Here is a 27,997-nt window from a genome sequence, read left to right as displayed (position 1 = left end):
CCCATGTTGAGAGAACATTTTCCTGCAATTATATACTTCAATAATTTAGTTGATGTTGTTATCCAGAGTGTTGCAAATGCTTGTTCACCAGAGAAGGGTCGAGATAAAAAGCCAGATAAATGTTGAGTTGTTTTTTAGAAGCTTTAATGCAGCAATGTTTTATGCTTTCTTCTTCTTTGAAACAGAATATCCTCTGTTTGTGAAAGAGCCTCCAACTCACATCAGTGCAGAGATGGAGAAGGTGGTGGATATCCCCTGTCAGGCACGAGGTCAGTGCTGTTTGTTTTTCTGCATGCTATTGCATGTGTGAAAAGGCAAGAAAGTATGAAACAAAAACAGAATAAAGAACACAAAGAGGTCACAGTGTGAAAGAAAAAAAATAATCCTTTCCTTCCTCTGCAGGCACGCCGCAGCCAGACATAGTGTGGTATAAAGATGCAGTGCCCATCAGCCCGGTAAAGATCCCCAGATACAGGGTCTTGGTGGGAGGCAGTTTACAGATCAACGGTCTCCTGCCGGATGACACCGGGATGTTTCAGTGCTTTGCCCGCAATCTCGCGGGAGAGATCCAGACAAACACCTACCTAGCTGTTACTAGTATGTCCCCTTGAAAATATTTCTAAGCTATCTGCACGTCTGCTTCCCAATTCTGCTCATCCTCCCCTTTCTGTTCCTTCTCTTTCTCTTCTTAAATCCGCTCCTCTGTTCTCATCTGTAATCCTCTTTTCTCCCACTCTCTGTCTTGCCTCCTACACCCATCTATCTATATATCTCTTCACATTGACATATTTGTCACCTTGGATGCTCGGGCAATTATTGGCTATTTTTGAATCAGAGAACGTGCAGCACAAACAGAGAGATGAAGGGGCCTTGTCAGATTCTCAGTGCTGTCCCTGAGAATGAGACCTGACAGCCGCTTCTTTTGTCAAGTCTATTAAGCTCTCAGCTGGCACCTGCTTTATTAGGGAGAAAGCTGTTTATGTCTCTCATTATCACCCCTGTCTCACCTGATTTTGTTCCTCTGTGTGCGTGTGTGTCTGTGTGACTGACCCCTCCCCTCCCAGGTATTGCGCCCAATATCACCGCTGGCCCCTCTGACAGCGCCGTGATTGACAGCATGTCAGTCATTCTGCATTGTGAAACGTCAGGAGCCCCACGGCCAGCCATCACATGGCAGAAAGGTGCGTGGGCTAACAGCATGAGGTGTTGAGGTGGGGGTTTAGTATTCCGCTTTTGGCCTTGTCAAAGCAGATGAGAGCTACGGAAATGATTCAAAATATGCAATTTCTCCAAACAAGCTTTATTGCCTTGCACTTGCTGCACTGCTTTCTCTCCTGTTTGTTTTCCCTGATATTTCTCCAATACCTTAATCTCTCTTTCTCCCTGTTCCCCCATTTTTTTCTCTGTCTTCTATCCCATGCCATCAATCACTTCCACCCTTCCCTGCAGGTGAACGTGTCTTGGCGAGTGGCTCTGTCCAGCTGCCTCGGTTCACCCTGCTGGAGTCAGGCAGCCTGCTAATCAGTCCCTCTCACCTGTCTGACGCCGGGACCTACACCTGCATGGCCAGTAACTCCAGGGGTATAGATGAGGCTTCAGCTGACCTAGTGGTCTGGGGTAAGAATAACAGAAACTGGATACTCTCTTTCTGTGCACATCATTCTGGTTGCTTGCATGTTCTGCAAACCCTGTGTCCTCATTTCCTTCCTCGTCCGGCACAGATGTAAAATACTGCAAACTCTGACTCCATACCAAAACAAGAAGCAAATTTACTTTTTAATCCATTGCTTGTTTACTTAGATGCAGTATCTACCTGGCTGCTAGAGGTCATTGTCAAGATATTATGATTGTAGAGTCAAATGAAACATGCTTTTACTCATTTTTCTGAGCATAAATCTGTTTTAGCGGTCCTTGCAAATCCTTGCAAAATACTCCACCGATTGGATGTATACTATGATAAACAAAGACATTGACTGAAAGATGAGTCCAAGTCCAGTAAGCTCTGTTCAATCTGCTGTTCAAACATAGTCTCTGAATAACAACCCCTCTGTGTGTTTGCAGCACGTACCCGCATTACTAAACCGCCACAAGACCAGAGTGTCATCAAAGGGACCAAGGCTGTTATGACCTGCGGTGTGACCCATGACCCCAGTGTCACTGTGAGGTAATATACATTGAAATATCTGTCAAAATGTTGTCAGATTTCTTGACTTTTTCTTCGAAATCAAGTACAAATCACAAATGTCATCACATTTAACCTTAACCCTGATACAGCTAATACTTGATGCAACCCAAGTCTAAACAACAGGCTCCAGTTTTAACGTTGCACGGAATTTGGTTATCAAATCAGCAAGAGATCTCGTAGTGTTTATCCACCCTTATACGGCCTCCTATGGGAAGATTTTGAAGATTCAGCCCATCGCATTTCCCAAATCTCGAGACATTCGTGATCATGATAGTGTGTGCACATGCATTTGTCTCATTTGAGGGCGTAAGATGATGTCTGTAGAGCCCAGTGATTACAGTGCTTGTCACCTGTGGGCCCACAACATTGATCAGATCTCGGGGTAAACAGATGAATATGTAAACAGAGTAATAACTTCAGACAGCGCCTTTAATTAAACGCAACACAGAGGAGATTAGCTGGAAAGCCCGAACAGTCGCAATTAATCACAGGCGCTCCTGGTTCGTGCATGTGCATGATGGGCCTGGGAGGCATATGTGCGGTTGGGATTATAACAAGAGAAAAAATGCATGGAGGAGAGTTTTTGTACTGTATGTGTGACAGAGAAAGATGGCTTTAAGATTTAAATCCCTTTCCCATCAGCCTCACAAGGCTTTTCATCGGTGTCAGCGCCTTCTGTGTTTTGCTGTATGAACTGACGCAAAGCAGGCGGATTTGCTGTCGCCACACGCTGTGTGTGTGTGTGTGTGTGTGTGTGTGTGTGTGTGTGTGTGTGTGTGTGTGTGTGTGTGTGTGTGTGTGTGTGTGTGTGTGTGTGTGTGTGTGTGTGTGTGTGTGTGTGTGTGTGTGTGTGTGTGTGTGTGTGTGTGTGTGTGTGTGTGTGTGTGTGTGTGTGCGTGTGTCTGCGTGTGTGTGTCTGCGTGTCTGCGTGTCTGCGTGTCTGTACTTCTCTTATACTTGTATATGAATGTACTTCCAGGTACGTGTGGGAGAAGAGCGGCTTGTTGATTGACGTGAACACATCCCCACGCCTGAGGCTGGATCCCGATGGGACCCTGCACATCTCCCAAACGTGGTCGGGTGACATCGGAACATACACCTGCAGGGTGACCTCAGTGGGTGGCAATGACTCCCGCAATGCCCACCTCAGAGTCAGGTCTGCATATTTGCCTTATGTCTCCCCTGTCATATCTTGCTGTCTGTATTTTTTCCAGCGTATTTACGCCCTACCGGGACATGATGGATGGATGTTTCCCCCACTGTTGTGGTTTATCGCTGCTCTCCTCTCTAATCCATCAAACCCTCTAATATTTACAATGCAATGCTCTCAGTTTGGCTGTTTAATGCTGTTATTTGCTGCCTCTCTTGTCTGATTCAATTCTCTTTATCACTTTGTCCCTCTCACTCACACACACACACACACACACACACACACACACACACACACACACACACACACACACACACACACACACACACACACAGGCAACTGCCCCATGCTCCAGAAAATCCAATAGCAGTTTTGAGTACAACAGAGAAAAGGGCCATAAACCTCACATGGGCCCAGGCCTTCGATGGCAACAGCCCCCTGATCCGCTACATCCTGGAGGTCTCAGAGAACAGTGAGTGGCTCAGTGAGATTCTCATCCATAAGGCAACAATGTCTTGTCTTGTTTGTCATTTTAAAGTCAGTGTTGTGTCTTCATTCTGCCTTGAAGCACGTATTTGCTTCCCCTCTTGATATATTACACTGTCATTGTATCCCTAAGATTGGCAGTCGCATCCTCTTACCCTGAGCAATCAGAATAACTCAATTGCCTCACCTGTTCTCTTCCTTCTGAATGATCAGGGGAACCAAATAACGTTGATGCCTAATGCTCTTGTCTTCCTCTCGCTTGATAAAATCAAAGGAGTCGGAATGCTCTCACCCATAGAGAGTAAATCGTTCAGCTATTTCTCATTGAAGCTCAGGCTTACTCATAAAATGACAACTCATTAAGAGGAAAATGAATCCAAGGATGCAGATGGGGATCTGGTTTGTGGATAATTGAATTTCAATCTGATATTTAGTGGATACAAAATAAATGACTCGCTTTTTATCAGTAGCTGCAATATTATTACTGAAAATGAAACAATGATGTGCAATAGCTAAGAATAACATTGAATTTGTATTTGCTGAATACATTTTTCTCAAAAATGTTCTCAAACAAGGTAATTTACCACTCATCTGCTGTTGCTTACAGCTCCGTTAAATGTGTGTCTTCTCCACCGCAGATGCCCCTTGGACGGTGCTGCTGGCTAATATTGAACCAGAGTCTACCGGGGTCACTGTTAGTGGTCTCATCCCGGCGCGCTCGTACCAGTTCCGCCTGTGTGCCGTCAACGACGTGGGCAGAGGCCAGTTCAGCAAGGAGACTGACCGGTGGGTTAGCTGCATCTACTGAATATTAAAGATGTTGCTGATACTCTGTGTAACCTAATGTGTACACTGGCGAGAACAACATTGCACTTCAAGGTATTTTACAGTTCTGGAACAACTTGTTCTTCTTCCTATTCATGGCGTTTCAATATAAATGGTTATTTCCTGTAAGTCCACTATTTTCGGTCTTCTCTCTTGTGGGAGTGAGTGAGAGATGAGCCAGCTTGGGGACAGGTCTTTTCAAGATAAAACTGTGAATGAGCTGAAATTGCGCTTTGTGAAGACTTGATGGGAGCGCTGACCCAGCTTCATCTCTCTGCCTCCCATTAACTGTCGGTGCTGTACTGCATAGTAAAATACAGAGAGGCTTCAAAGAGGCAGAGCTTCCCACAGACTCCAATCTTGAATGAAACGTTCATCATCATACTCGCACACCCCACGCACATTCATACCTCATAATGGTTCACCTAAACAAACCACTGTCTGAACCTTGTATGCATGAACACAACCAATTTGCGGATTTTATACCTGCAATACTCCCTCATAACCATCGCTACCCTCTCTCTCATAACCATCACTACTGTTCACACTCCTCATTCACAGAGCTGAGGTCCTCCGATTCTTCTACTCATACAAGCATGCACCACAGGAGGGTGACTGAGCATCAGTGAGGGTGCAGGTCTTTTCTAAGGCATCTTTTGGGTACACCTCTTTGATCTTAAAGCACTCTGCTTCCTCTCATCGAGAGCAGCTCTCAGGTGTTCTGGGAAGAAATCAAGATGTCATCTTAAATTGGCTTAGGGGAAAAGTCTGCCTGAGTCTCTCTTTCTTGTTCTTTTATATCTTTCTTTTACTCGCACTGTCTCTCTATTGTGCTGCTCCATTTTCACCAAGGCCTCTTTGATCCATGTCATGCAATAGCAAGATGTCCCTCTGCGGACAGTATTACAGAGAATATGTGTTGGACAAAGACACAGACATACTCATCCCAACTTTCCTTGATGGTTTTCCTTAAAAAAATACAAAAAGTGGGCTTTGCTGTGATTTGATGTCTATGATGAAATGGGATAGAAATATGCAGAAACTCATAATAATTAATGCTTGGTTTCACTCTGTTTCTCCTTTCACGTCCCTTTTACTTTTTTATTTCTTGCTGCTGCAGACTAACTCTTCCTGAAGAGCCTCCCAGCGCCCCCCCTCAGACAGTCATCGCAAGTGGTCGCACCAATCAGTCCATCATGATCCAATGGCAGCCACCCCTGGAGAGCCATCAGAATGGGCCACTCCAGGGCTACATCATCAGGTAAGAAGACCATGACAGCCTGCATTATTTCTTCCCAAAGATAGATGCCCGTCAGGGCCAGTGCCATTCAGATGTGATAATAACTGTTATGTCAGCTCCTTTTCTTCCTCTCCATTTCGCTTTATCAGCTCTCACCGCTGCAATAGAGTAATTGGTGCCAATTAAATACCTTCCCTTCCATTCATTCGTTGTCACCTCTCATTTTGTAATGATTTTAAAACTTTTCTGCATGACTTCTCCTCCATTACTCTTCCACCCACTCTTTTTCCAAGAAACTGCTTTCTAATATATTTATGCGTGTCTGTTTTTCCTTCCTTGCTTTGTCTAACAATTACTACTTCTGCTGCCAGGTATTGTCTGTCGGGGCTTCCAGTGGATTGTCAGATGAAAAACATCACCAACCCAGACCAGACCAGTCTGCTCTTGGAGGACCTCATCATCTGGACCAACTATGAGATTGAGGTGGCAGCCTATAATGGAGCAGGCCGTGGCACCTACAGCCACAAAGTCACTGAATGGACACTGCAAGGGGGTGAGGGCATCACAAAATACCACACTGTGTAAAAGGAGGCCTGGCAGAAAGCATTAGGTTATACTTTTTTCTTTTTTTTTTTTTTTAAATCTACAGCTTATTTGCCAGAGGCTGTATTAAGTCCTACACATTTCATTTGGCAGCCTCATCATAGTAGTCCCCTGGCTAATGTTAAACCTGCGGCATACGACTTTCGATTGATGTGTAATCCAATCATCTGAATTCAACGACCAAATTAAGACCAGTATGGCCATTTTTTGATTGCATCACCTAATTTGTAGTGTTGTGAGAATAATTCATTCATATTAACCACCTGGAGACGTCATCCAGGCACACATTTAATTGATTCTGCACAGTCTTTACCAGGTGAGGATGTGCGTCAGGATTGTGACATACCTTTCGATGTGCCAAAGTAAGCTGCCTCGGTTGAGTTCTTTTCTCATTCTTCATGCTGAGTAGTATAATTAGAACACACATTGTGAACTTTCCCCGGTGTCATACTGCTAGAGATTTCGGTCGCGCCCAGTGATTTTAGCACCTTATGTTCCTCGCCTCCCCCTGCCTATTCAAGATCTTTAGAGGATGAAAGTCACATTTGTTACTGTAACGTGTATCAAGCCAAATTTAAGATTATCTTTGGCACGGAAATTGAGGCTTTTTTAGAAATATTGCCAAAGTAGGCTATAGTTAATGCATCAGTGTCTGGGAAGGTTAATCCATTCATTACAAGAAGATTGAATAATGCTCTCTTTACTGGCTTTCCTGAAAAGTCAATTCATAGATTGCACTTCAAGTTCAACATTTCTGCTGCTAGACTTAAACAAACACAAGGAAGAGGATATCACTTTTGGTTTAGTTGAGCTGAGCTGGCTGATTTTAAATTCCTTTAACTTGTATATAAAGCTTCGAAAGGCTTAACACAATCACATATCTCTGAATCCCTGTCATGTTAAATCCACTCCATAGAGAGATCCTCACTAGATATTCTCAAGAGCACTCATAAGAAAATTGGGAAATCTGTTCCACTCCCTGCTCGGATGCATTTATTACAGAGGGTGAATTGGCAGATATTTTTCTTCCATTAGTTTTACAGCTGTTGTGGTGCTGTATCTGTAACACTTGTTTCCAGTTTAATTTATGTGTATAGCTTTTTGTCATGAGCAAGTATAACATACCTTACAAAACAATTGAGCAACAACAAGACAGAAAAGCAGAAGCATAAATTATTTCTCGTACGTACTTCATGCAGCAGGTCTCAACCCACACTCCTCATTAAAACACACACAAACATATTCTGTCTATCTAGGTTGTTAGTATAATTGTGTTGCACAATTGTTGCTTTTCAGTTGCTTTCTCGGGTCTTTCCTTACTGTTTCATCCGTATACATACTGCTGTAGTAGAGTATTAATTGTTTTCCTCTGGTTAATTTATGTTATGTGCTGGGAAGGTTTGTTTGTTTGTTTGTGGGCGTTGAAATATATGGCTTCAATTTATGTTAGTTTGTTTTTTGCTGGATGATTAGAACATACTTCAAATGTTTTTTTTAAATGTGGATTTTACCTGGCACACATTATTGTTAAAACCTTGGAAACTTCTTCATACTCTGAGTGATGACTGATCAATCAATAATTAAAGTGTAAAACAAAAGAGTTGTTCCCAATTAGAGTCTGCTGAATCGGCATGAATAAAATGTACTGTATTAGTAAAAAAACTGGCACTCTTCCTTTGAAAAATAGAAATAATAATTCCGTCATCCAAGTCACGGTCAGTGGAAAACGACAGAAGACAAGGCACTTATGTTGTTGTGCTCAGCTGTCAGCAGTAATTGGCTGTTACCGTCACTCAGTCCATTAAAGACTCGAGAGCAGATCATGACGTGCATTTAAATACACATAAAGGGAATCGAGTATGGCATGGCGATATGAGGAGCAATACTGGCCAATCACCTTCATTAATAAGTGACTCGCTGAGTGTTACATCAGAATCACTTGCTCACTTCAAACAGATTGCTGCAGGGTTCACCTGGAAGCGGCCTGAGGCAAGTGCTCTCACACCCTGTTTGATTGGCATGCTATTACTTCTCCCAAAGGTGCCAAAATAAAAGAAATCTTCAGTTCGATTCTCATGTTTTAAACAAGGCTAGTCTGAAAGTGCTTCTTGCTAAAATGTTTTCCTTCCCTATTGTTTTCCTTCACTATCTCATCACTATTTTCTCTTCTTCTTCATCTATCTCTCCCCTCTATGTCTCTCTGTTTTCTTTCACACTCAGTGCCCACCGTGCCACCAGGAAATGTACAAGCCGAGGCTGTCAACTCCACCACGATGCGTTTTACCTGGAGTGCCCCAAGCCCACAGTTTATCAATGGAATCAACCAGGGATACAAGGTGAGCAGCCCCTTTCTGTCATCTGATGCACTCTAGTGGTCAGAGCTAGAGGAACACTGTGGGCAAAATCTCATCACGTCGTCTGAAAGCTTTATAGTCTCATGAATCACAGGCTTCAAATATGTCAACATTATTTATTCTAGTGTTATCTTTATCAGTTTGTTCATAAGTGTTGATGCTACCATTCGTGTGCCACATTAACAACCTGTCCCATCTATAACACAATTTCCAGCTTCTGGCGTGGGAACTCACTCGCTCAAACGAGGCCACTGTTATGACGGCCCGTCCCAACTTCCAGGACAGTGTTCATGTTGGTTACATCTCTGGCCTGAAAAAGTTTACAGAATACTACACATCGGTATTGTGCTTCACTACCCCTGGAGATGGCCCGCGCAGCCCACCTCAGCGGATGCGCACCCATGAAGACAGTAAGTTCTCCAATTCAGGACATTATTGTATTTGCAGATAATTACATGTCAGGCCGTTGTTCGGTTCATTTACCACCTGTTTTTATCTCTTTTTTACAGCCCCTGGCGCTGTGGGACACCTTAGTTTCACTGATATCTTGGACACCTCACTAAAAGTCAGCTGGAAGGAGCCGCAGGAGAAAAATGGAGTTCTCACAGGTAACCATTAAAGATAACTATGTAACGTAAACGTGTCTTCCTCAGCTTCTTTCTATTTATGTCACACAGCTGTGTTTACTGTGACCACTGTGTAAAACCAATTGGGATTGGCCTCTTTTTCCAGGCTATCGTATCTCCTGGGAGGAGTTCAACAGGACCAATACTCGAGTGACTCATTATTTGCCCAACCTAACTCAGGAGTACAAGGTGACAGGGCTCACTGCCCTCACCACTTACACCATCCAGGTAGCAGCCATGACCGCCAAGGGCCAGGGCCAGCTCTCCGCCTCCACTATTTCCTCTGGTGTACCACCAGGTGACAAATGAATAAATAAACTATTTGTCTTAGCTGAGAATGTATCTATACTTCAGTATCCAATTAAAGGGCTACAACCACTTAACTGTGACACAACTGATTTTTACTCACCTATGGCTAAAAGCAGTGAAATGTGTTTTATTTGTCTTTCTTCCTTTTTCTTTTCACAGAGTTGCCTGGTCCTCCAACTAATCTAGCCATCTCAAACATCGGCCCTCGCTCCGTCACTATACAGTTCAAACCTGGTTATGATGGCAAGACATCCATCTCCCGTTGGAATGTTGAAGCCCAGGTAAGGTTCATACTGTATTGACACAATGACAGCGGCCTGTTCTTGTTTTATTTTAGATTGATGTCTTCATGTTGCTACACATGCTATACAATACCATTAAGTTATTTTAATTAGTTCCTGCTGCTGAAATAATCCCCCTTCTCTCTGTGCATTACAGATTGGCATAATAGGAGAGAATGAAGAGTGGCTCATGGTTCATCAGCTGTCTAATGAACCCGATGCTAGATCACTGGAGGTTCTGGATTTGAACCCCTATACTTTCTACAGGTGAGCGCACACACAATGACCAAGTTTCCTTTTGGGCATTTTTGAAGTTCCATTTAATCCAGTTTTAAATAATCAAAGCAAATCATATTTTATATCACTAGTAAGTCTTAATAAAACACCAATCTTTGGATTATTTATTCACCATCAGCTGGTTTTATTTTGCCCCAGGTTTCGAATGCGTCAGGTAAACATTGTGGGCATCAGTCCTCCCAGTCAGCCCTCCAGGAAGATCGAGACCCTGCAGGCCGCCCCAGACATCGCCCCCGCTAATGTCACCCTGCGGACAGCCAGTGAGACCAGCCTGTGGCTTCGCTGGGTGGTAAGTTGTAACAAGTTATTATACAGTGGGCCTGATGCACTTTGTATGAAGTTACTGGACTTTTATAAAATGATTGTTAGATTAAGATTTAAGGTTTCCGACTAGGCTCAATTATGTATGCCTTTGCATGCACATAAGCTATTGGAAACATGTCTCTTTCCTTTTTGTCCTCTCATTGCTAGGAAATCATGTTGGGCTGAATGTATAAAATGCCCTTGGGATATTAATTGGATACAACATTGAGAAGATAAGCTTTATCAAATCCGATTTAGGCTATTTAATTTTTCCCATTTTGAATTCCCAAAACATTTTTTTTATATTAAAAAGTTTGACATTAGGTGATGACTTTCCCTTTCACAGTTGGCTTTAACTCATCTGACTCACAGGCATCCCTCTCGTCCGAGAATCTCAATTTAATTTTGGCACACGTTTTCACTATTGTGTACTTCTTATGTCAATTTATTCTTGTATTCTCCGTGTTGTGATCTGATGAATACACCTGAAGGCACTAATAAAGCTTTTGGAAAGCTACACGCACTGTGTCCTTGACTATTGCTGCTTTCTGTGTCAGCATTTGGCCAATGTATTCTTTGCTACATCTGTCCATTATCATCACTGTGCCAGAGTCGGAGCAGCGCCAGGCAGTGAGAGACAGAGGCAAAATACTCCAGCAGCTCATGAAGGATTATAAAGAGAGAGTCACCTGGATTTAACAGCAGATGGGTGTCAGCTGTGTGATATGACACTTCAAAAGAATGACAGAACTCCATGATTCCGACCATATTAGAGAGCTGCGTGTTAAACTCCTAGTAAAAGTTTGTATTCCACATCATATTAATAGATGTTTTAAACAAGACCATGTTATTTCCAAGAACTTTTATAGAAATAGCCTCAGTTCATATTTTGGTTGGTTCCTGCTAAATCAAGTGCATGTGTCAACACATACTGCATAAAGAACAAGAAGGTCTAGTTTTAGGCTCCTACTGGATGAGTGACTTTTAAAAGGATTACCCTGAAATCACATAGAGTCTATATTAATGTTTTACTCAAACCTATACCTGTTCACCTCAAGAGCTTTATTGCCAGCTCCTTATTAGAATAAGATTATTATTGATTTAACACGTTTAGTTAATGTGCTTTTTTTTTAAGACAATGGAGTATTACTATATTTTTAAACCACTAAGTGCAGTAAGTGCCAAGAAGGTTTAGTTTCTCTTTTTATGTTGCTTCTCATCATTCCAGACAACGGCTCTTAGCTGTCGTAAAATAAGTGTGAGGTATGGCCTCTCACATCTTACTGCTTCATTATGCAATCAGTTATGATGTCATTTACATTGGTCTTGCTTGAACTGTGGGAGTAAAGACAAACATATCCTCCTAGCCTCTTCCAGAGTGGGAGTACAATGGGAATCCAGATCTCGTTGGCTACCGGGTCCAGTACTCTAAAGCCGGGTCTAAAGGGGGAGTTCTCTCCCATGTCATCATGGACAGGCTAGAGAGGGAGTTCACTATCGAGGACCTGGAGGAGTGGATGGAGTACGAGGTCAGAGTTCAGGCCATCAATGGTATCGGCTCTGGGCCCTGGAGCCAGCCAGTCCACGGCAGGACGCGGGAGTCTGGTGAGGAAGGAAATATATGCTTACACATGACACACACTTACTGTGCTTGAACTGGGCTAAGCTTTGTCCTTTACCTTTTACTGTAGTACCTTCCAGTGGCCCCACCAACGTGTCGGCTTTCGCCACCACTTCCAGCAGCATCCTGGTGCGGTGGGGGGAAGTGCCAGAGACGGACCGTAATGGACTCATTCTGGGGTACAAGGTCAGACAAAATCAGAGAATAAAATTTTAGAACAATATGTAATCAGAGCATCAATATTTAGCAGGGTTAAGTTGTAACTAGAATAAAAAGGATCTTCCTGTTTTTCATCACCTGAATAAATCATCGAACTGTATGACATTTTCTGTGTATTTCAGGTTGTGTATAAGGAGAAGGACTCTGACACAGCCCCCAACTTCTGGGAGGTGGAGGGAAACACCACCCACAGCGTCCAGCTGAGCGGCTTGGGAAAATACGTGCTGTATGAGATCCATGTGCTTGCCTTCACACGGATAGGAGACGGAAGGAGCAGCTCGCCGTCAATCTTAGAACGAACCTTGGATGATGGTAAACACATCCACCAGTCCATTTGGTTTTGTTGGTAACAAAAACAAAAAAACTAATGTATCAATCTGCTGATCATTTCATGATTTGCTAATCAATGTATGAATACATACTAACATTGTATTTAAATGTAGCTTAAATCACAAATGTGTTTGTAATTGATATTCTTCCTTTAATTTACTTATTTAATCAATAGATTTATGTCCCATCTAATACTCTTGCCTGATCTGTCATTTGGGTAATGTTGCGTGTGATAGTCCCTGGCCCTCCAGTCGGCATTCTCTTCCCAGAAGTCAGAACCTCCTCAGTCAGGCTCATCTGGCAGCCTCCTGCACAGCCCAACGGCATCATCCTGGGTGAGTTTCCAACACACAGACTTTCACATATGACCTTAAATATAATTATGAGAGAAGCTATTTTTGCTTGTCTGCTAGTAATAAAAACAATCCACAAATATTCTTTTGTTTCATTTTTTGTGCAGCCAATTTGTTTTAGTTGCTCATCTGTCCTTTCTGCATGACTTTATATTGATATGATTGTGTCCTTCAGCCTATCAGATCACATACAGAAGAAACTCTTCGAGTAGCAACGCTGCCACAGTAGACGTGCTGAGCCCCAGCGCGCGGCAGTACACAGCGTCTGGACTGAAACCAGAAACAGTTTATGTATACCGTCTCACCGCTCAGACACGAAAGGGTTGGGGTGAGGCCGCTGAGGCTCTGGTGGTCACAACAGAAAAGAGAGGTACTTGAAAAATAGTCAAGCTATTTAAATGACTCATCTCTAAATATTAGGGATTGTTTGACCTGGGGTAGTAGAAAGGACTTACTGTATTTACAGTTGATGGCAGTCAGCCAGCTAAAAAAAATCACTGACTATGGATAAGTTACACGTTCAATCCAAATTCCCCACAAACTTTCCCTTTTAAGTTTGAGTGACCATGAATGTGTATTTGTGTGCCGTTCAGCACGACCCCAACCCACAAGCCGTCCCGTAGTGCCTCAAGAGGAAGTTCAGGCTCGCAGAGTGCTGTTGTCATGGGAACCTGGCAGCGACGGACTTTCCCCGGTACGCTACTACACAGTTCAGTACAGAGAGCTGCCAGAAAGCAACTGGACTGTCCACTCTGCATCAGTAAGCCACGAGACACACTCATACATAATGGACAGGTAAATCCCCTTGTATTCTTCCTCAGCATCAGCATTTCTCAGTCAGAAAATATATGAGTAAGGCAGAACATGCTGTACATGATGCACACATACCACTCTTTTTCTTTCTCTCAAGGTTAAAGCCTTTCACTTCATACCAGTTCCGTCTGAAAGCCACCAATGACATTGGAGACAGTGAATACAGTCAGGAGAGTGAGGCCATCACTACACTACAGGATGGTAAGATATTAAGACTGGACAAACCATGCAACACATTCATTACTTTTTGACTTTCTGTTTGGTTGTACAAAAACACTTTTATATTTGTATGAACATGACTTTACATCAGTGCTTTGACTTTGGATTTTCACAGAAAATGCTTTACGTCAACACTGCGTGTGTTTACTCTCAAGCTGTTCTCCAGCAGACTGTTTGAATTATATATCACTCTGCTCAGCTGTGTTGATTTGCTAACACAAAATTCTCTTTTTTTCCACCCTTATTTTTTGTAGCCCCGGATAAAGCCCCAACAATCCTGTCTGTTACACCTCACACCACCACGTCCGTACTTGTTCGTTGGCAGGTACGCAGTTGAGTCACTGTATTTTGCAAATGGATCAATATTTGATCATTTTGGGTACTAAGAAGACCTCTTCTCTTTGCAGCCTCCTACTGAGGATCACATAAACGGAGTCCTCTTGGGCTTCAGGGTCAGGTACCGGGAGTTGCACTATGACCGGATACGCAGCTTCACTGTCCGCACTGTTAACAGTCCCTCTGCCAAATGGGCTGATCTTGCTGGTGAGTTAGCTTTTTTACTGCCTATGCATCAGCTACATCTGTTTATATACTAAAAGTGGTGCTACCTGGAGTCTCAAATGCACTTACTATTACATCCAAGTATTGCTTTGATGTTATCTTTCAGGCCTGTGGTGTGTTTAGACGTATAAATCATCTACTATTGCTACCTAATACCCTTGTTATTCTCAAAAACTCCCATCCTGTTTCCAAACTCTAGCTCCTTACAGCATCAGGAACTTAAGTGAATCCTCGCTCACCCAATATGAACTGGATAGTAAGTCTCAAATCTCGCTTTATGTATTCCTTCCATCATTCTCCATCTGCTTGTGTGTCATCTCATACATAAAAATGTGCCATTTGTATAATAATTTACAGCAACTGCCTTTTTTCCCCGTACTCCCACTCAGCTGTATCCGCTAAGGGGTGGCTGCTGATCCTCTCCAAGTTGCCCTATCATTATATCAGTGTGTTTTCTTTCTTTTAATTTGCTGACATATTTTCCATTTGTCCCCACAACAACCCCATCTTTTCAACACTTTGCCATACAATCCCCCCTCCTTTTTTTTAATGTGAGTTGTCTTGCCACAGGCTTCACTAACACTGTGTCTCTCTCTAGAGTAACTTCTTTTTTTATTCTTTTATTTTCACTCTTACATTAAAAAGCTGCATTTCTCTTTCAGATCTGAGTAAACACAAGCGCTACGAGATCCGTCTCAGTGTGTATAACGCTGTGGGGGAGGGTCCCAGCAGTTCACCGCAAGAAGTGTTTGTTGGAGAGGCCGGTATGTTTTTTTTCTCCATTTGTGTTTGCTGCTTATCTTTTAATCTGTATTTCTTAATTATTCATCAAGTCATATAGAACATATAAAATACATATTTTTTACACTAATTTTTTTGCTCCTTTCTAGTCCCAACATCCCCTCCCCAAAATGTGGTGGTTCAGTCCTCCACTGCCACACAGCTGGATGTCACATGGGACCCTCCTCCTCTGGATGCTCAGAATGGAGACATCCAGGGTTACAAGGTATCGATAACATTTCTTTTTTTCCTGTGTTACTGTATATCAGCCAAAGTTACATCATGCCTGTTTAATTTTTTATATTTTTCCCGAAAAATTCAGAATTCTTCTTTTTGTTTGTAGATCTATTTCTGGGAGTTTCAGCTTCAGAATGAGACGGAGCGCCTGCGTACGCTGTTCCTGCCAGAGCTCGGGGTGAAGCTTAAAAACCTGACAGGCTACACCACCTACATGATCAGTGTGTCAGCCTTCAATGCTGCAGGGGATGGGCCCCGCTCCCTGCCCACCAGAGGGCGCACTCAGCAAGCAGGTGAGCTGCAATAAATCCAGATGTGGTTGAGAAGATTACATTGATTGTTCTAAAAGCAAATGCCATTTTTCATGCAGCTAAGACCTACTGCCAACACCAAGTGTCATATCACAGTTCTTTGTATCTTTTAAAGCCTCTGCCTTTCCACTGTCTGTCTGCCTCTGTCATCTGCACAATGATACTCCTTCTCAGCATTTAAACATATTGTATATGCTGCTCAAGTGTTCTGTGGAGTAGAATCTCAAGGTCGGTCTTTTCTTGAGTCACAATGTGTGCCTACAAAAGAAAAGGTAATGAGTACTTCCATTTTGTGTCACTCTGTTACACATAACTGCAAACTGGAATAAGGTTACAGCAGCTTTAAGATGAATCATGTAACACCCACTCACAAAAAACATTTAAACTAAGAGTTTAGTTTGTTCCTGTGAGATATAGCATAAGAGATCAGCTTCTTCTTGGCCCCTTTATCCAGGACAAGCCACGAGGGTGAAAGCCTAATGACAGCGGAGGAGCAATGAATACAGAGTGCGGGGGACACATGTAGATTAGTTTTTTGGCCGCAACTGCACAAAGACGTCTGTGTTTACCAGCCAGTGAGAGTCCCTCCTCTGCGGTTTCAGCACAAAAATGGTTTACAGTATAAATTTCTCTTGTCTTTTCCGCCCCCTTGAAGGCTGTGACATTGGCGAGGGGTACAAAGTGCTGAGAACTTTAAAAACACACACAGGAATGTTGGCTCTCTGCACCACAGCGTACTGGGAAGTGAGCCAACACAAGTTTTTGTGAATTATATGCAGAATTGTGCCGAAATCCTGATTCTTAGCTGGATCTGGGTTGGGTCAGCAGGCAAACATCTCACAGCTCTTTTTCAAGGTCACAGAATGATGGTGCACTCTTATTGACTTTTAGTTACTCATTTCCTAAAAAATCTTTCCTTTCTTGGATTTATCTGAACTGAATGCCACAGTACCTGTGTATACACACACAAAACATATTATTATTCTTGATCTGATAAAGAGAAATGAACAATGAATTCGCTCCCAATTTTAATCTCATACTATTTCAGTTTAATGGCAGCTAGCATGACAGGATTTGTTTCTGAGTATATTAGATGGCCTGCTGCAGACTGCGAGCACTGCTGTTTGATTTCCCTGTTAGACTTGCCAAAATGTACTTTTGTTGCGGGTGTAGCTACCCAAATGATTTGACAGTTTGAAGCAAATGGGAAAGTAACTCGTATTAATAATAAACTAAATTAGTCTTGAGACTTAGATATCCACAGAGGAGAATTGTCAAAAATCAATGATAAAAAGATTCCCAGAAAATTCAAATGTATCCCTGAGAACTGCCATAATTAAACAATGAGTAAACTCTTTTTATGAACAAATCACATAATTTTAACACTGAAAATGTACAAATATTGTATTGAGTATATACTCTAAAGTGGCATATTCAGCAGTTTGAAAGCTGAGTATGCAGTGTATGCAGTGTTTTGTCTCTGTGAATTGATCCAACTGTCATCACCTCCCTTTCTACATCAAAAGCACCGAGTGCTCCCAGCTTCATCCACTTCAGTGAGTTGACCACCACTTCGGTCAACGTGTCCTGGGGAGAGCCCAAGCAGGCCAACGGCATCATCGAAGGCTACCGGCTGGTTTATGAGCCCTGCACTCCAGTGGGTGGTGAGAAACTCTGCCTGTAGCCTAATAACTCTGCCATGTCTTGACATTCCTCAGCTAGCTTTCTCAGACTGTGATTTACCGCCTCTTGCCTAGTTACCATATTCGTTTTAACTCATGCTGCTTAAGCTCATGCTCTAATCTGTTACAGGTGAGTGCAGGCCCTGCAGTAACGTATATTATATATGGCAAGGGGGATAAAATAAGTTGGAATGCTCTGGTGAAACTTTGCACAGCTTCCTCTCTCCCTGAAAGAAACATGGCTAATGGCTGGCTAAGTGTGGTTGCCTGGACCAGATTGTCAAGTAATTGGGAGCAGAGGTGGAATGCTGAGCTGAGGCCGCTGCGGTCCCTCGGCTATCCTCTAATAGACCCAGAGTCAACCGAACATTGCCGTTAAGACAGGGAATATCAATTGGTCTATTATAAAAAAAGGTCCCTGTGTCTCTTCCTATCAGGATATCTAGAAAGCTGCCGGATAATAAAGCGTTTTCTGTTATTTATGCAAATATATGCATGCCTCTGAAAGTCTGAGTGAGTCCGGTGTAAAGTTGTGAATGTGTCAGTATGTCTGTTTGTATGCAAAATGCTTTGCTATTTGTCGCTTGTAGAAAGCAGTATCTAGAGTTTTAGTGTTTCCTGTACAGACTCCTCTCCTCGCACTCCAGGTGTCAGTAAGATAGTGACAGTAGATGTGAAGGGCAGTGCTCCCTTGTGGATGAAGATCAAAGACCTGGCCGATGGCGTCACGTATAACTATCGCATCCGGGCAAAAACACTCACTTATGGCCCGGAGGTGGAGGCCAACATCACAACTGGACCTGGAGAAGGTGGGGCTCTCTAAATATGAGATAGTTCTGCCCATAATATGTTTTGGAATGCTCATTGTTTTTTCTAACAATCCACGACTTTTGTCTTCCCAAGGAGCCCCAGGCCCTCCAGGGGAACCCTTTATTTCTCGGTATGGCACTGCCCTCACCTTGCATTGGACCAGTGGGGATCAGGGCCATGCACCCATCACACGTTATGTCATTGAGGCCAGACCCTCCGGTGAGCCTCAAACATACAAAATATTTTGTGTTCCAACAGCTCAACTACGGTTCCTTTTTCATATCATTTCTTTCCTTGCCTTTAGATGAAGGATTGTGGGATATCCTTATCAAAGACATTCCTAAGGAAGTGACATCCTACACTCTTAACCTGGATATGCTGCGAGAAGGGGTCACCTATGACTTTCGAGTAATTGCAGTCAATGACTATGGCTACGGATCACCAAGTGCCCCCTCCCCCTCTATATCAGGTATTTCAAGCAGAACAATAATCCCAAAATGTGTGAACATAACAATATATGTTGATTGTATGTTTATTAATCATTCTTATTATGTTTCAAGCCCAGAAAGTGTCTCCCTTCTATGAGGAGTGGTGGTTCTTGGTGGTGATCGCCCTGGTGGGGCTCATCTTCATCCTCCTCCTTGTTTTCATCCTCATCATCCGAGGCCAGAGTAAAAAATACACCAAAAAAACAGATTCAGGTAGGAAAATCAAAGAAACCGCTAATGTCTTTGTTTCTCTTTCTGATTCTTCAACCTAAGCTATCGACTGGAATTTGTCTAACCCTGAGACAGCTCAACTGAGAATTACATTTTAACGATTGCACATCCATAGTCTATTATAGAAAGTCGGACTGAAGGCTCACACCATTAGATAAATTACCAAGGTTTTCCTAACATTGTTTGGCTGACAGGGGAAAGATGGGAGTAAAGGTTACCGGTAAAACAGCTGACATAGGCAGGTGAATAAACATTATTGTTCATGTTTAACTGCTCAAGGATCAATACTGGGATAAATGGCTTGGCAGCGGTCTAATGCTCAGGTCATTAGTCAGACTGAGAGTAATTACATAACTACAGCACTAGGCTCTCTCAACACTGCATCAAGGAGCCAATTTTCATGATTTTGAATTATCCCAGGTGACATTGCTGCTCCTATAAACTCTTTATCAGAGTTTAAACACAAAAACACATCGGGAAAGATAATCAATTGTAGTAGACTTATTGTTAACTGCTTCACATTATGGTTGGCAAATGAGTCACAGTGAGGGCATCTGGGGATAATCTTTTTTTGACTTGGTCATCTGCTAGTAATGGAGATGGGAAGGCTAGACATTTTGGGGGGAAAGGAAGGGTAAGGTCAAGCCTTCCTAAAGCCTTGTACCAGAGATGTTTAAGCTCATTCAGCATTTAGCATGGTGCCAGGGTTACCAGGGTCAGTAAACAGGGCACGGCAAGACAAGTTCAGACAAGCAGCATGTTTGTGCGGGGACACAAAGAGAGCTTCTTAGCCCAGCTAAACCCCTCCCAATTTTCTCAGCCATGAAGCTTATCTGTTTGTTTTAATAGAGGCCATGACACCGGGTTGACTAACTGTCAAAAGGCACTATTCCAATCTTTTTGTCCATGTCAATTGAGAAGGATATGTTTAATCTAATGTTAAAAACTGTGTGCAATTTTTTCAAGCATTACCAATAATAGTACTTAAATAATCTTGAAGAATGAAAATGATTTTGTTTTTGACTGAAGATCACAAATCACTCATTTAACTCCACAACCCACACAGTGTCGTCCTCATACCCCTGTCCAGGCAACCACTCCAACTGCACAGCTCTGCCTCTGACCCACGGAGAGATGGTGCGTCTGGACGAGGGACGCTTCCCCACCCTGGAGCTTAACAACAGACGCCTCTCTGTGAAGAACTCCTTCTGCCGCAAGAACGGCATCTACACACGGTCAGTCACAGGAAGTTAACAGCGTGCACTGTTCCACAACATATTTTAAGCTAAGTTTTGCTTGACTTTTGCAGTGTTACATAAGTGTTATTTATGATACTGGCATCAATTAATAATGTAGTTATCCCTCACAATAATCTGCCAGTCTAGAAAGAACAAACCGAGCCTCGAGGAGCCCAGCTGCTGATTGAGCCCACTTCTGCTTCCCTCGTTGACATTCAGTGGTGGTGTGAAGCAAGAATTTATAAGGGGACAGCACAATAACAGCTAATTAGCATTCATGAGCTTTTGCATTGCTCTTTGTCTGTCCATCACCGCTTTAGACAAAGAGTCCTTATGGGTCAGAGCCGGGCATTTTCTTCTGGCCCGCATCCCAGAGTTTCTCTCGAGTGCAGTGCTCTGAGAGCTGTCTCAACAGAAAGTACAACACCGTTGGTAAGATAACATGTCCTTCTATCCGTCAACAGGACTTTGGCATGCTGGCTCTTTGGTAATGTTTAGGTAAATATTAGATAAGAGGAATTTCACAAACTCTGCGGCACAGAGGCAAAGGGAAGACATGGGTCGCACATAATTGGTGTGTTGGGGGATGTGGGAGTCCAGAGTTCCTGTCACAGCCCAAAAAAAAAGAGATGTTAGTTTTTTCACATTATGGTAGAATGTAAAAGAAGTGGTGGAAGGGGTGCATTAAAGGCAGGGAAATCTGTGCTGTTTTCTACTTGTCCAACGAGTCCAAGAAGGGGATCAAAGGGTCTTGAGTTTCTACATCTCTTTTGAAGAGCTCCAATATGCTACCGTACTCTCTGCTAATGATCTGTGGACTGAGGAGGAAGAGTGGGAGGGCTCCCTGCGGGATATTTGAAAGGGTGAGGGAAAGACGGATGAATTAGACAGATAAGGCAATGGGAAAAATACAGTGCTCCTAAATAATTCATAGCTCTTCACTTGCAGCATTTTGGAGTGTGATCACAAGCTAGATCCATGGCCCCTCCCTTACTCTCACATGGCCGGATGTCTGAATCTCACTCGTCTGAGTTCCAAGTAGATGTTTTTGTTTTTTTTCACAGTCCGCCCCCTCATGTCATCCTCTTTAACCCAGAGGAGATCTCTCTGTTGCGTCAACCCTTTCATGGTCGTTGTCATGTCGTGTCTTCTAAGCTTCCCGTTCTTGGCATTCCCAGTGATTTAGCTCCTGCATATATCTCATAACATATACATTTTTATTTGAGGTCGTCAAGGTTGTCTGCTGTTTTCCTTAATATAACACTTGACATCACAGTGGTGCAAGCGTATCTTTTCTGCCCCCACACACAGGGCTTTCCATTTCAGATAATTTAAACATGTACTTTCATGCCATTCCTACTTTATATTATTCTTCAGTCTATTTCAGAAACAATCTGAGCAATCTCTTTCCATAATGCTGTGTGAGTCTGAGTTATATACTGAGCCCACTGATGTGGCTCAGTGATGTGAGGGTAGGGGTCCAGTTTTTGCCCTATGATCATTCAATTCAATCCCAGCAGACCTTGAACACAGCAGCAATCATTACGGCAGAAGAAGAAAAATAATTGCCTGCACAGATGTTTCTTACTGCTTCACTTTATGGACTTAATGACTGGAGATAAAAGAAGCCAGGAGTCCTTTTGTTGACCTGCCCTCATAAAAGAACTCAGCGCCATGCAGTTTTTCTGCAAGAGGTCTTAATCTCTGACTGACTGTACAGCAAGTCAGCTGTAATCACCACAAAGAATCCTTTCACGAAGATGCTTATATGTTTTCATAAAGGATCCAGTTTGTGCATCACATGACGGTTGTGGTGAGCTGAACTCTGCCAAAATTCCCCTCTGACACTATGCTAAGACTAGAAGGAAATGGAATAGAATAGAAGCAATTATAATATCCACCCTGCTTTGTGTAACAGTGGCTTTCAGGAATGCACAAATAACCCATTCTGTGCTTGTCTGAACCGAGCTATAATTTTCATAATCAATGAGTCTGTGCTGAATCTCTGCATGATGATCTGGCTGAATTCCCCAAGGGATATGAAGCTTCTGCAATTTTAAAACTATTTTGCAGGCTAACATTAGTCATCCCAGTTAGTTCAAATGATTGACCTGGTGTTTTAAGTTTACTCAAATGTGTCCTCAAAAAAGAGAGCTCTAAAAAACAGTTGGAATTTCCCATAAGGACGTTTTTCATCAACTCTCTCTCACTTTTGCTTTCTGTCTCTAACAGACACTCTCCGTCTCCTTCTTTCTATCGGCCCAGGTCTCCACCAAGACCCAGCCCTGGAAGCCTGCACTACTCAGATGAGGATGTCAGCACTAAGTACAATGACCTGATCCCTGCAGAGAGCAGCAGTCTGACCGAGAAGCCCTCTGAGATATCTGACTCTCAGGTAAGCACTGTGACCCTGGCTTACAGCCCATATCCACTACATGTCTGGAATAGGATTTTTTTCTTAAATTACAAAGTAAAATTCAACTGTTTAAAAAGTGACCAAACCCTCCAGGGCTGGGCCATAACCTTTTTAAACTCAAAAAGCACTTTTCTTATTTAATATTCTACTTTTGTCACATTCAGTTCTGTCTGATTTATAACCTCCCATCTTTTTTGTTATACTCACTGCTTTTTCTAGATGCAAAAACTAGATGACTAATTATTAGGCATAATTTCTGCAAATCATCAGCAAGACATTTGCCTCGGGTTGATAACCTCGAAATTAAATATCGTCTGTTAGTCATGGCTGAGATCTTTGGATCTGCCTTTTAATACTATTTCTCCCATGGGAAGGAAGTACGGGCCCAATTCTCATGTCTCGTGTGTCTTGAAATCTCGTCACAACTAATTAATTTTCCTAACAGGAAATGCTTTATTAATCTGGGCTTCTGGCTCTCAGCTTATCATGTGATGATCCGAAAAGCGCAGCGCGTTTATGTGTGTGTTGTAATAGGGAGGTCCAGTGAAAGTGCAGGGGGGGTTAGAAGTGATGATGCATACAAAAGGCAGAGAAGCCGATTGTAACAGATTGTGAACATCTGTCGTCCCACACCCCTGTGTCTCCCTGGCCAATTTATCTGGTACCTGAACAGTCAAAACATTGTTCACCCCGGTTTGAACAAACACTGCTCTCCTGGGAGACACAAACTGCTGTTATTCTTTTCCTCCACAAAGCCTCCCACTGTTTACCTGCCACTTGTGCAAATAAATGGTGCTTTAACATCTGTTAAGCTGCAGTATCTCACTCGAGCAGTAGATGGGCAGGCACTTGTCAGGCACACACATATACCAAGTCTAAAAAAAAAATCTGAGTAATTTCCTCCTTTTAACTTTTTGTGTTCTCGGCAAGGTCAGTGTGCTGAAACAGCGACAGGATCGTCCCACACAAACATTTGTTACTTACAAGACTGTAAACATTGTTTCTGTCCAATTCTAGGACTCTCTTGTTTACGCTTATCACTTCAGTGCTCCACAGAGGTATGGCTGAGCTCCTATGTGTTGTGATCAATAGGGTTACCCATGCATTGGTAGATTTCCAGTTGTCTCTCAGTAGCTGTAATGTGATCTTTTATGGCCCAGTAGTGTGCAGTTTGACAGTTAGGGTGCTGTATTACAATTAGCTTTGATTTGAGAGGATATAAACTTGGCTTTGTCTGTAGTAAACATAGCAAACATGTGTCTATTTAATTATTTCAGTCTGTTTCTGTTTCCTCTGATTGACTGACAGGGCAGTGACAGCGAATATGAGATGGATCAAAGCCGGCAGAAGACCCACTCTTTTGTCAACCACTACATCAGCGACCCCACCTACTACAACTCATGGCGACGGCAACCGAAGGGTGTCTCTCGTCCACCAGCATACGGCTACTCCCAGCCAGAGCCGCTCGTCGAGCAGGAGTCACGACAGCATCCACCCCCCGTGCCCCCGCTGCCACCTCTCCTCCCCCAGAGCGCCCCCTCCCCTCAGCCCCAGTGCCAGGGCCAGGGCACTCTGTTCAGGTCTAAGGGTAGCCGGACTCCCACCCCCTCCCTGCTGTCCTCCGAACCCCCCAGCCAGCACAGCACCCTCTACCGGCCCCCCAGCAGCCTGGGCTGTGCCGCTCAGGCACCTACCGCTGGCTTCTCCTCTTTTGTTTGACACACAGCTCTCATTCCAATAACAACAAGACCTTGAGGACGAGTCTTTGATTTTGTTGTTGTTGGTTTGTTTGTATTTTGCTCTTTTTCTCTATTTTTTCTGTCTATTTGGCAGCGTTGTTGCTCAATATTACGCATTGCAGGCATCTTGAATCTAGCGTTTTCTCCTCTGTGAAGAGTGCGTGTATGATTGTGTGTAGCGCGTGTGATTGGTAAGTCCATGTAATATGTATTTTATGAAAAGACAATCATTTGAAAGTTTTTATGCGTTGCTTAAGTACATTTATTTGAAGGTAAAACCATGTAAACAAGGGAGAACAGAGCCTGAGGTTCTGAAAAAAGTAAAAAACTTGTTTTAAAAACACTGTATTAATGTAAATGTTGAGAGCTTTATTGGAAAAGAACCACCTTAGCACCATATAGAATATGGACCACTTTGCTTGCTGAGACTAGTCAGTGGAAACACCAACTCTGATGGAGTATTATCATGTTTGGACAAACAATGAGCTGATAGTGAGAAATGGACTCTGACTTTGGAGAGAGGCACTAGCGGTCACTGTGGCCCTCTGCCGCCTCTGACCCTCACTCTGCCTGATCATTGTTGGAACTGCATTATGTGTTTATTATGTGTACATGTCTTATATTGTTTACAAGATATTTATATCATTCAGCTTCAAGCAAAACATTTCCGAACACCACTAGTGACAATGTTATGAATCACGTTAAAGCATTGTGGCACCTTTATAGTAGTCTGGGGAATGTGTTGATTGTGTGCCGGTACTCTTGTCTTTAGATATACAAGCTAAGACAACATTCTTTATGTGCATCAGTTTTTTGTTTTTAAGTTATCAAAGAATATGACTGAGGACCAAAAGCACAAATCTTGTTGGTTCAAAAGATTTTATCCACATGAAACATTATGATATAGAAGTGCAAGAATAAGCATCTCTGAACAGATTACTGACACATAGAACTGTGACCAAACTGAAAACAATGATTTTGGTTGGACGTGTTTTCTTGACAAAGTAACAAAGAATAAGACAACATGAAACTTACAGACAGTAAACATTCAAAGTAAAAAAGCTGATATGATGTATTTGTGAATAAGGCTGATAAGTATATCTTTGTTTATTTAATAAACTTTATTTAATAATTGACAGCAAAAGTACACAATAATTGTACATGAAATGTATCACCAAGGATCCTCGTGTGAAATAATGTGTCCTCAACATGTTACAGTGTAACATGCCATTACTATGATGACTGAAAATGTGTTTTATGCTGACTGTATACATATGTTATGATGGGATGTTTTCTACAACTCTTTTGAATATGCTGGTTCTTTACAAAAGTTGAATGGGACATTGCTGTGCCGGAGGTGGACCCTTAGTGTATAAAGTTAGAAAGTCGCTCCAAAATACCATCTGTCAAATATCCAATGTGAACATCACTGTATGCATCATGAAGGAACATTATGGACCTATTCATGATAGTTATAAATAAATTATTCTATTTTGTAATGGCTTTTTCTTTATGGCTCATCTGAATACAGTATTTGATGATATAATGCTTTATTACAGGTGACTTCTGACGTAGGAGAGAGGGTGGTAAAGCTTTGAACTCTGCAGACAACTATTTAAGAGCTGTTTGCATGGTCTGGAAGTCAAAGTGATTATAGATGACACATGATCCTACAGAGCTGAAATGACCTGATTCGCTCAGCCACAACAGAGACATAATTAGGATGCATAAGAGCATGAGTTACAGGGAAGAATTTGAAGAAGAACTTGATCCGGTGCAAGCATGCTGAAAAGCTGGGGGAGGGTTGCAGTGTGTGCCTGGGTAATCTCCTTATTTCAGGCTGGAAAACATTGATCTTAAGCAAAGCAAATGAGGGAGGAACAGAGGGATCAGCCTGAAAGGTTTTAAAGAAAAAATGAAAGTCAAGTCAAGGATACAGTTTGATAGTGTTAGGATTTCTTTTTATTTACCCTTACCAAAAAGAGACCCAAAAAATGACATCCATTGATAGATTGTTAAATGTGCAAAAGTGGGTGGAAAATGAATACAAATGGCATAACTTCTGGATTATTGAGTGGCATTACAATGATGTCAATCTTAAAGGTTTTCTCAGACGTGTTCCCCAGCAAGAAATCAGGAACTTTGGAGGAGAAATCATATCACATCACGTCTCATGTCATTTTTAAAGCCCAACTTGTTTCTTCAATAAAACTAAAGCTCAGTTTTTAAAAAACTAAATATAACATATTGCTTTGTACCAGTTTGAATAATTCTGTTTTGTAACAAGAACAATTATGGTAATTCTTCACACTCAATGCTACTCAATTCACAGTGAGGAGGCAGACAGAATAATCTTCTGTTCATACACAAACATGCACAGACACGGCATCACATCAACAAATCTGTTACATTTTTACATTTCAGTTCAGTTTCTCCTCATGGGACCAATTTACACAGAGTGTGTGTCCTAATTCTGACGACGCTTGTTGGAGTTCATCAGAGCACAATTGTGAAACAGCTAACTCAGCCTGACTGCTGTTTTCCAAATGAGGACAAAATCATGATGTATGATGGGAAAAGAAATTGGATGTCACAGCTTTTTAAAAGTTTAGGAAGTTCTCTGGCGTTATGGTATTACATTCACAAGTCAAATATCCATCAGTATGCAGTCAGTACAGACTTCTTCACGAAAGTTGGGACAGTAAATGAAATGGAGATTATGCATCGTAATCCATTTTGTGAGCATGAGGTTGATAATAGGTTTCACCACTGCCCTCTTCAAGGCTGCGTGATGAATTTTTATCAGCTCTTTTTAACCAACCAGGCGTCTCTGGACCTTTGCCATGGTATTTGTCCTTATACATAATAAATGGCCGCCACCACACGAAATGCCATGGGTGGAGTAACAACGCAAAAAGGTTAAAGGGCAGAGTCTTTGCTCTCTTATATGGTTTATAGTCTTAATGCTGCAGCATTTTACACTCTCTGTTGTGAAATAACAAAAATAAAAAGATTGAAGAAGGATCCCTCTACACTGCAGAAAGAAATGTTTAAATCAAGCAGCTCCTTGTCTAACCCTCTGGCATCACAACAGCCTGAAGAGATACACATCCCCAGACCACATCTCCAGACTGCTGGCTCGGGAAATGATTGCCAAACTGAAAGTCCTGGAAGGTTAAGAAGGCATTCACAATCTGGAAGGAACGTCAACATCAAAAAGTCAGACAGTTAAAGATTTTCCTGAATCTCCAAAATACCTCAACTGAGAAAAGACTTTTGGAAAAATTCAA

At 42.4% G+C, this 27,997-nt stretch overlaps 1 protein-coding gene across 1 annotated transcript in view; it reads left to right on the top strand.

Moving 5' to 3' along the window:
* sdk2a (sidekick cell adhesion molecule 2a) overlaps window positions 1–25,851 on the top strand; it is a 78,960-nt gene extending 53,109 nt beyond the window's left edge. Inside the window, exons 8-45 of the mRNA XM_063902986.1 lie at window positions 186–269; window positions 403–597; window positions 1,065–1,181; window positions 1,450–1,617; window positions 2,062–2,164; window positions 3,165–3,341; window positions 3,671–3,807; window positions 4,460–4,607; window positions 5,767–5,907; window positions 6,258–6,439; window positions 8,710–8,825; window positions 9,058–9,253; window positions 9,353–9,451; window positions 9,576–9,767; window positions 9,938–10,059; window positions 10,217–10,326; window positions 10,495–10,645; window positions 12,027–12,264; window positions 12,351–12,466; window positions 12,622–12,811; window positions 13,066–13,164; window positions 13,358–13,552; window positions 13,776–13,977; window positions 14,093–14,196; window positions 14,469–14,539; window positions 14,622–14,757; window positions 14,975–15,031; window positions 15,438–15,539; window positions 15,666–15,781; window positions 15,899–16,085; window positions 17,630–17,767; window positions 18,433–18,594; window positions 18,689–18,814; window positions 18,900–19,064; window positions 19,156–19,296; window positions 20,381–20,549; window positions 22,785–22,947; window positions 24,277–25,851. Coding sequence (XP_063759056.1) covers window positions 186–269; window positions 403–597; window positions 1,065–1,181; window positions 1,450–1,617; window positions 2,062–2,164; window positions 3,165–3,341; window positions 3,671–3,807; window positions 4,460–4,607; window positions 5,767–5,907; window positions 6,258–6,439; window positions 8,710–8,825; window positions 9,058–9,253; window positions 9,353–9,451; window positions 9,576–9,767; window positions 9,938–10,059; window positions 10,217–10,326; window positions 10,495–10,645; window positions 12,027–12,264; window positions 12,351–12,466; window positions 12,622–12,811; window positions 13,066–13,164; window positions 13,358–13,552; window positions 13,776–13,977; window positions 14,093–14,196; window positions 14,469–14,539; window positions 14,622–14,757; window positions 14,975–15,031; window positions 15,438–15,539; window positions 15,666–15,781; window positions 15,899–16,085; window positions 17,630–17,767; window positions 18,433–18,594; window positions 18,689–18,814; window positions 18,900–19,064; window positions 19,156–19,296; window positions 20,381–20,549; window positions 22,785–22,947; window positions 24,277–24,687 — 5,726 coding nt within the window. The 3' untranslated portion in view covers window positions 24,688–25,851. The remainder of the gene's footprint in view (window positions 1–185; window positions 270–402; window positions 598–1,064; window positions 1,182–1,449; window positions 1,618–2,061; window positions 2,165–3,164; window positions 3,342–3,670; window positions 3,808–4,459; window positions 4,608–5,766; window positions 5,908–6,257; window positions 6,440–8,709; window positions 8,826–9,057; window positions 9,254–9,352; window positions 9,452–9,575; window positions 9,768–9,937; window positions 10,060–10,216; window positions 10,327–10,494; window positions 10,646–12,026; window positions 12,265–12,350; window positions 12,467–12,621; window positions 12,812–13,065; window positions 13,165–13,357; window positions 13,553–13,775; window positions 13,978–14,092; window positions 14,197–14,468; window positions 14,540–14,621; window positions 14,758–14,974; window positions 15,032–15,437; window positions 15,540–15,665; window positions 15,782–15,898; window positions 16,086–17,629; window positions 17,768–18,432; window positions 18,595–18,688; window positions 18,815–18,899; window positions 19,065–19,155; window positions 19,297–20,380; window positions 20,550–22,784; window positions 22,948–24,276) is intronic.
* Window positions 25,852–27,997: the final 2,146 nt, after the last annotated feature.

This window comes from Eleginops maclovinus, chromosome 16 (assembly GCF_036324505.1).
Source record: "Eleginops maclovinus isolate JMC-PN-2008 ecotype Puerto Natales chromosome 16, JC_Emac_rtc_rv5, whole genome shotgun sequence".
In the NCBI taxonomy this organism is placed as follows: domain Eukaryota; kingdom Metazoa; phylum Chordata; class Actinopteri; order Perciformes; family Eleginopidae; genus Eleginops; species Eleginops maclovinus.
This window is presented reverse-complemented; position numbering and strand designations above follow the sequence as displayed.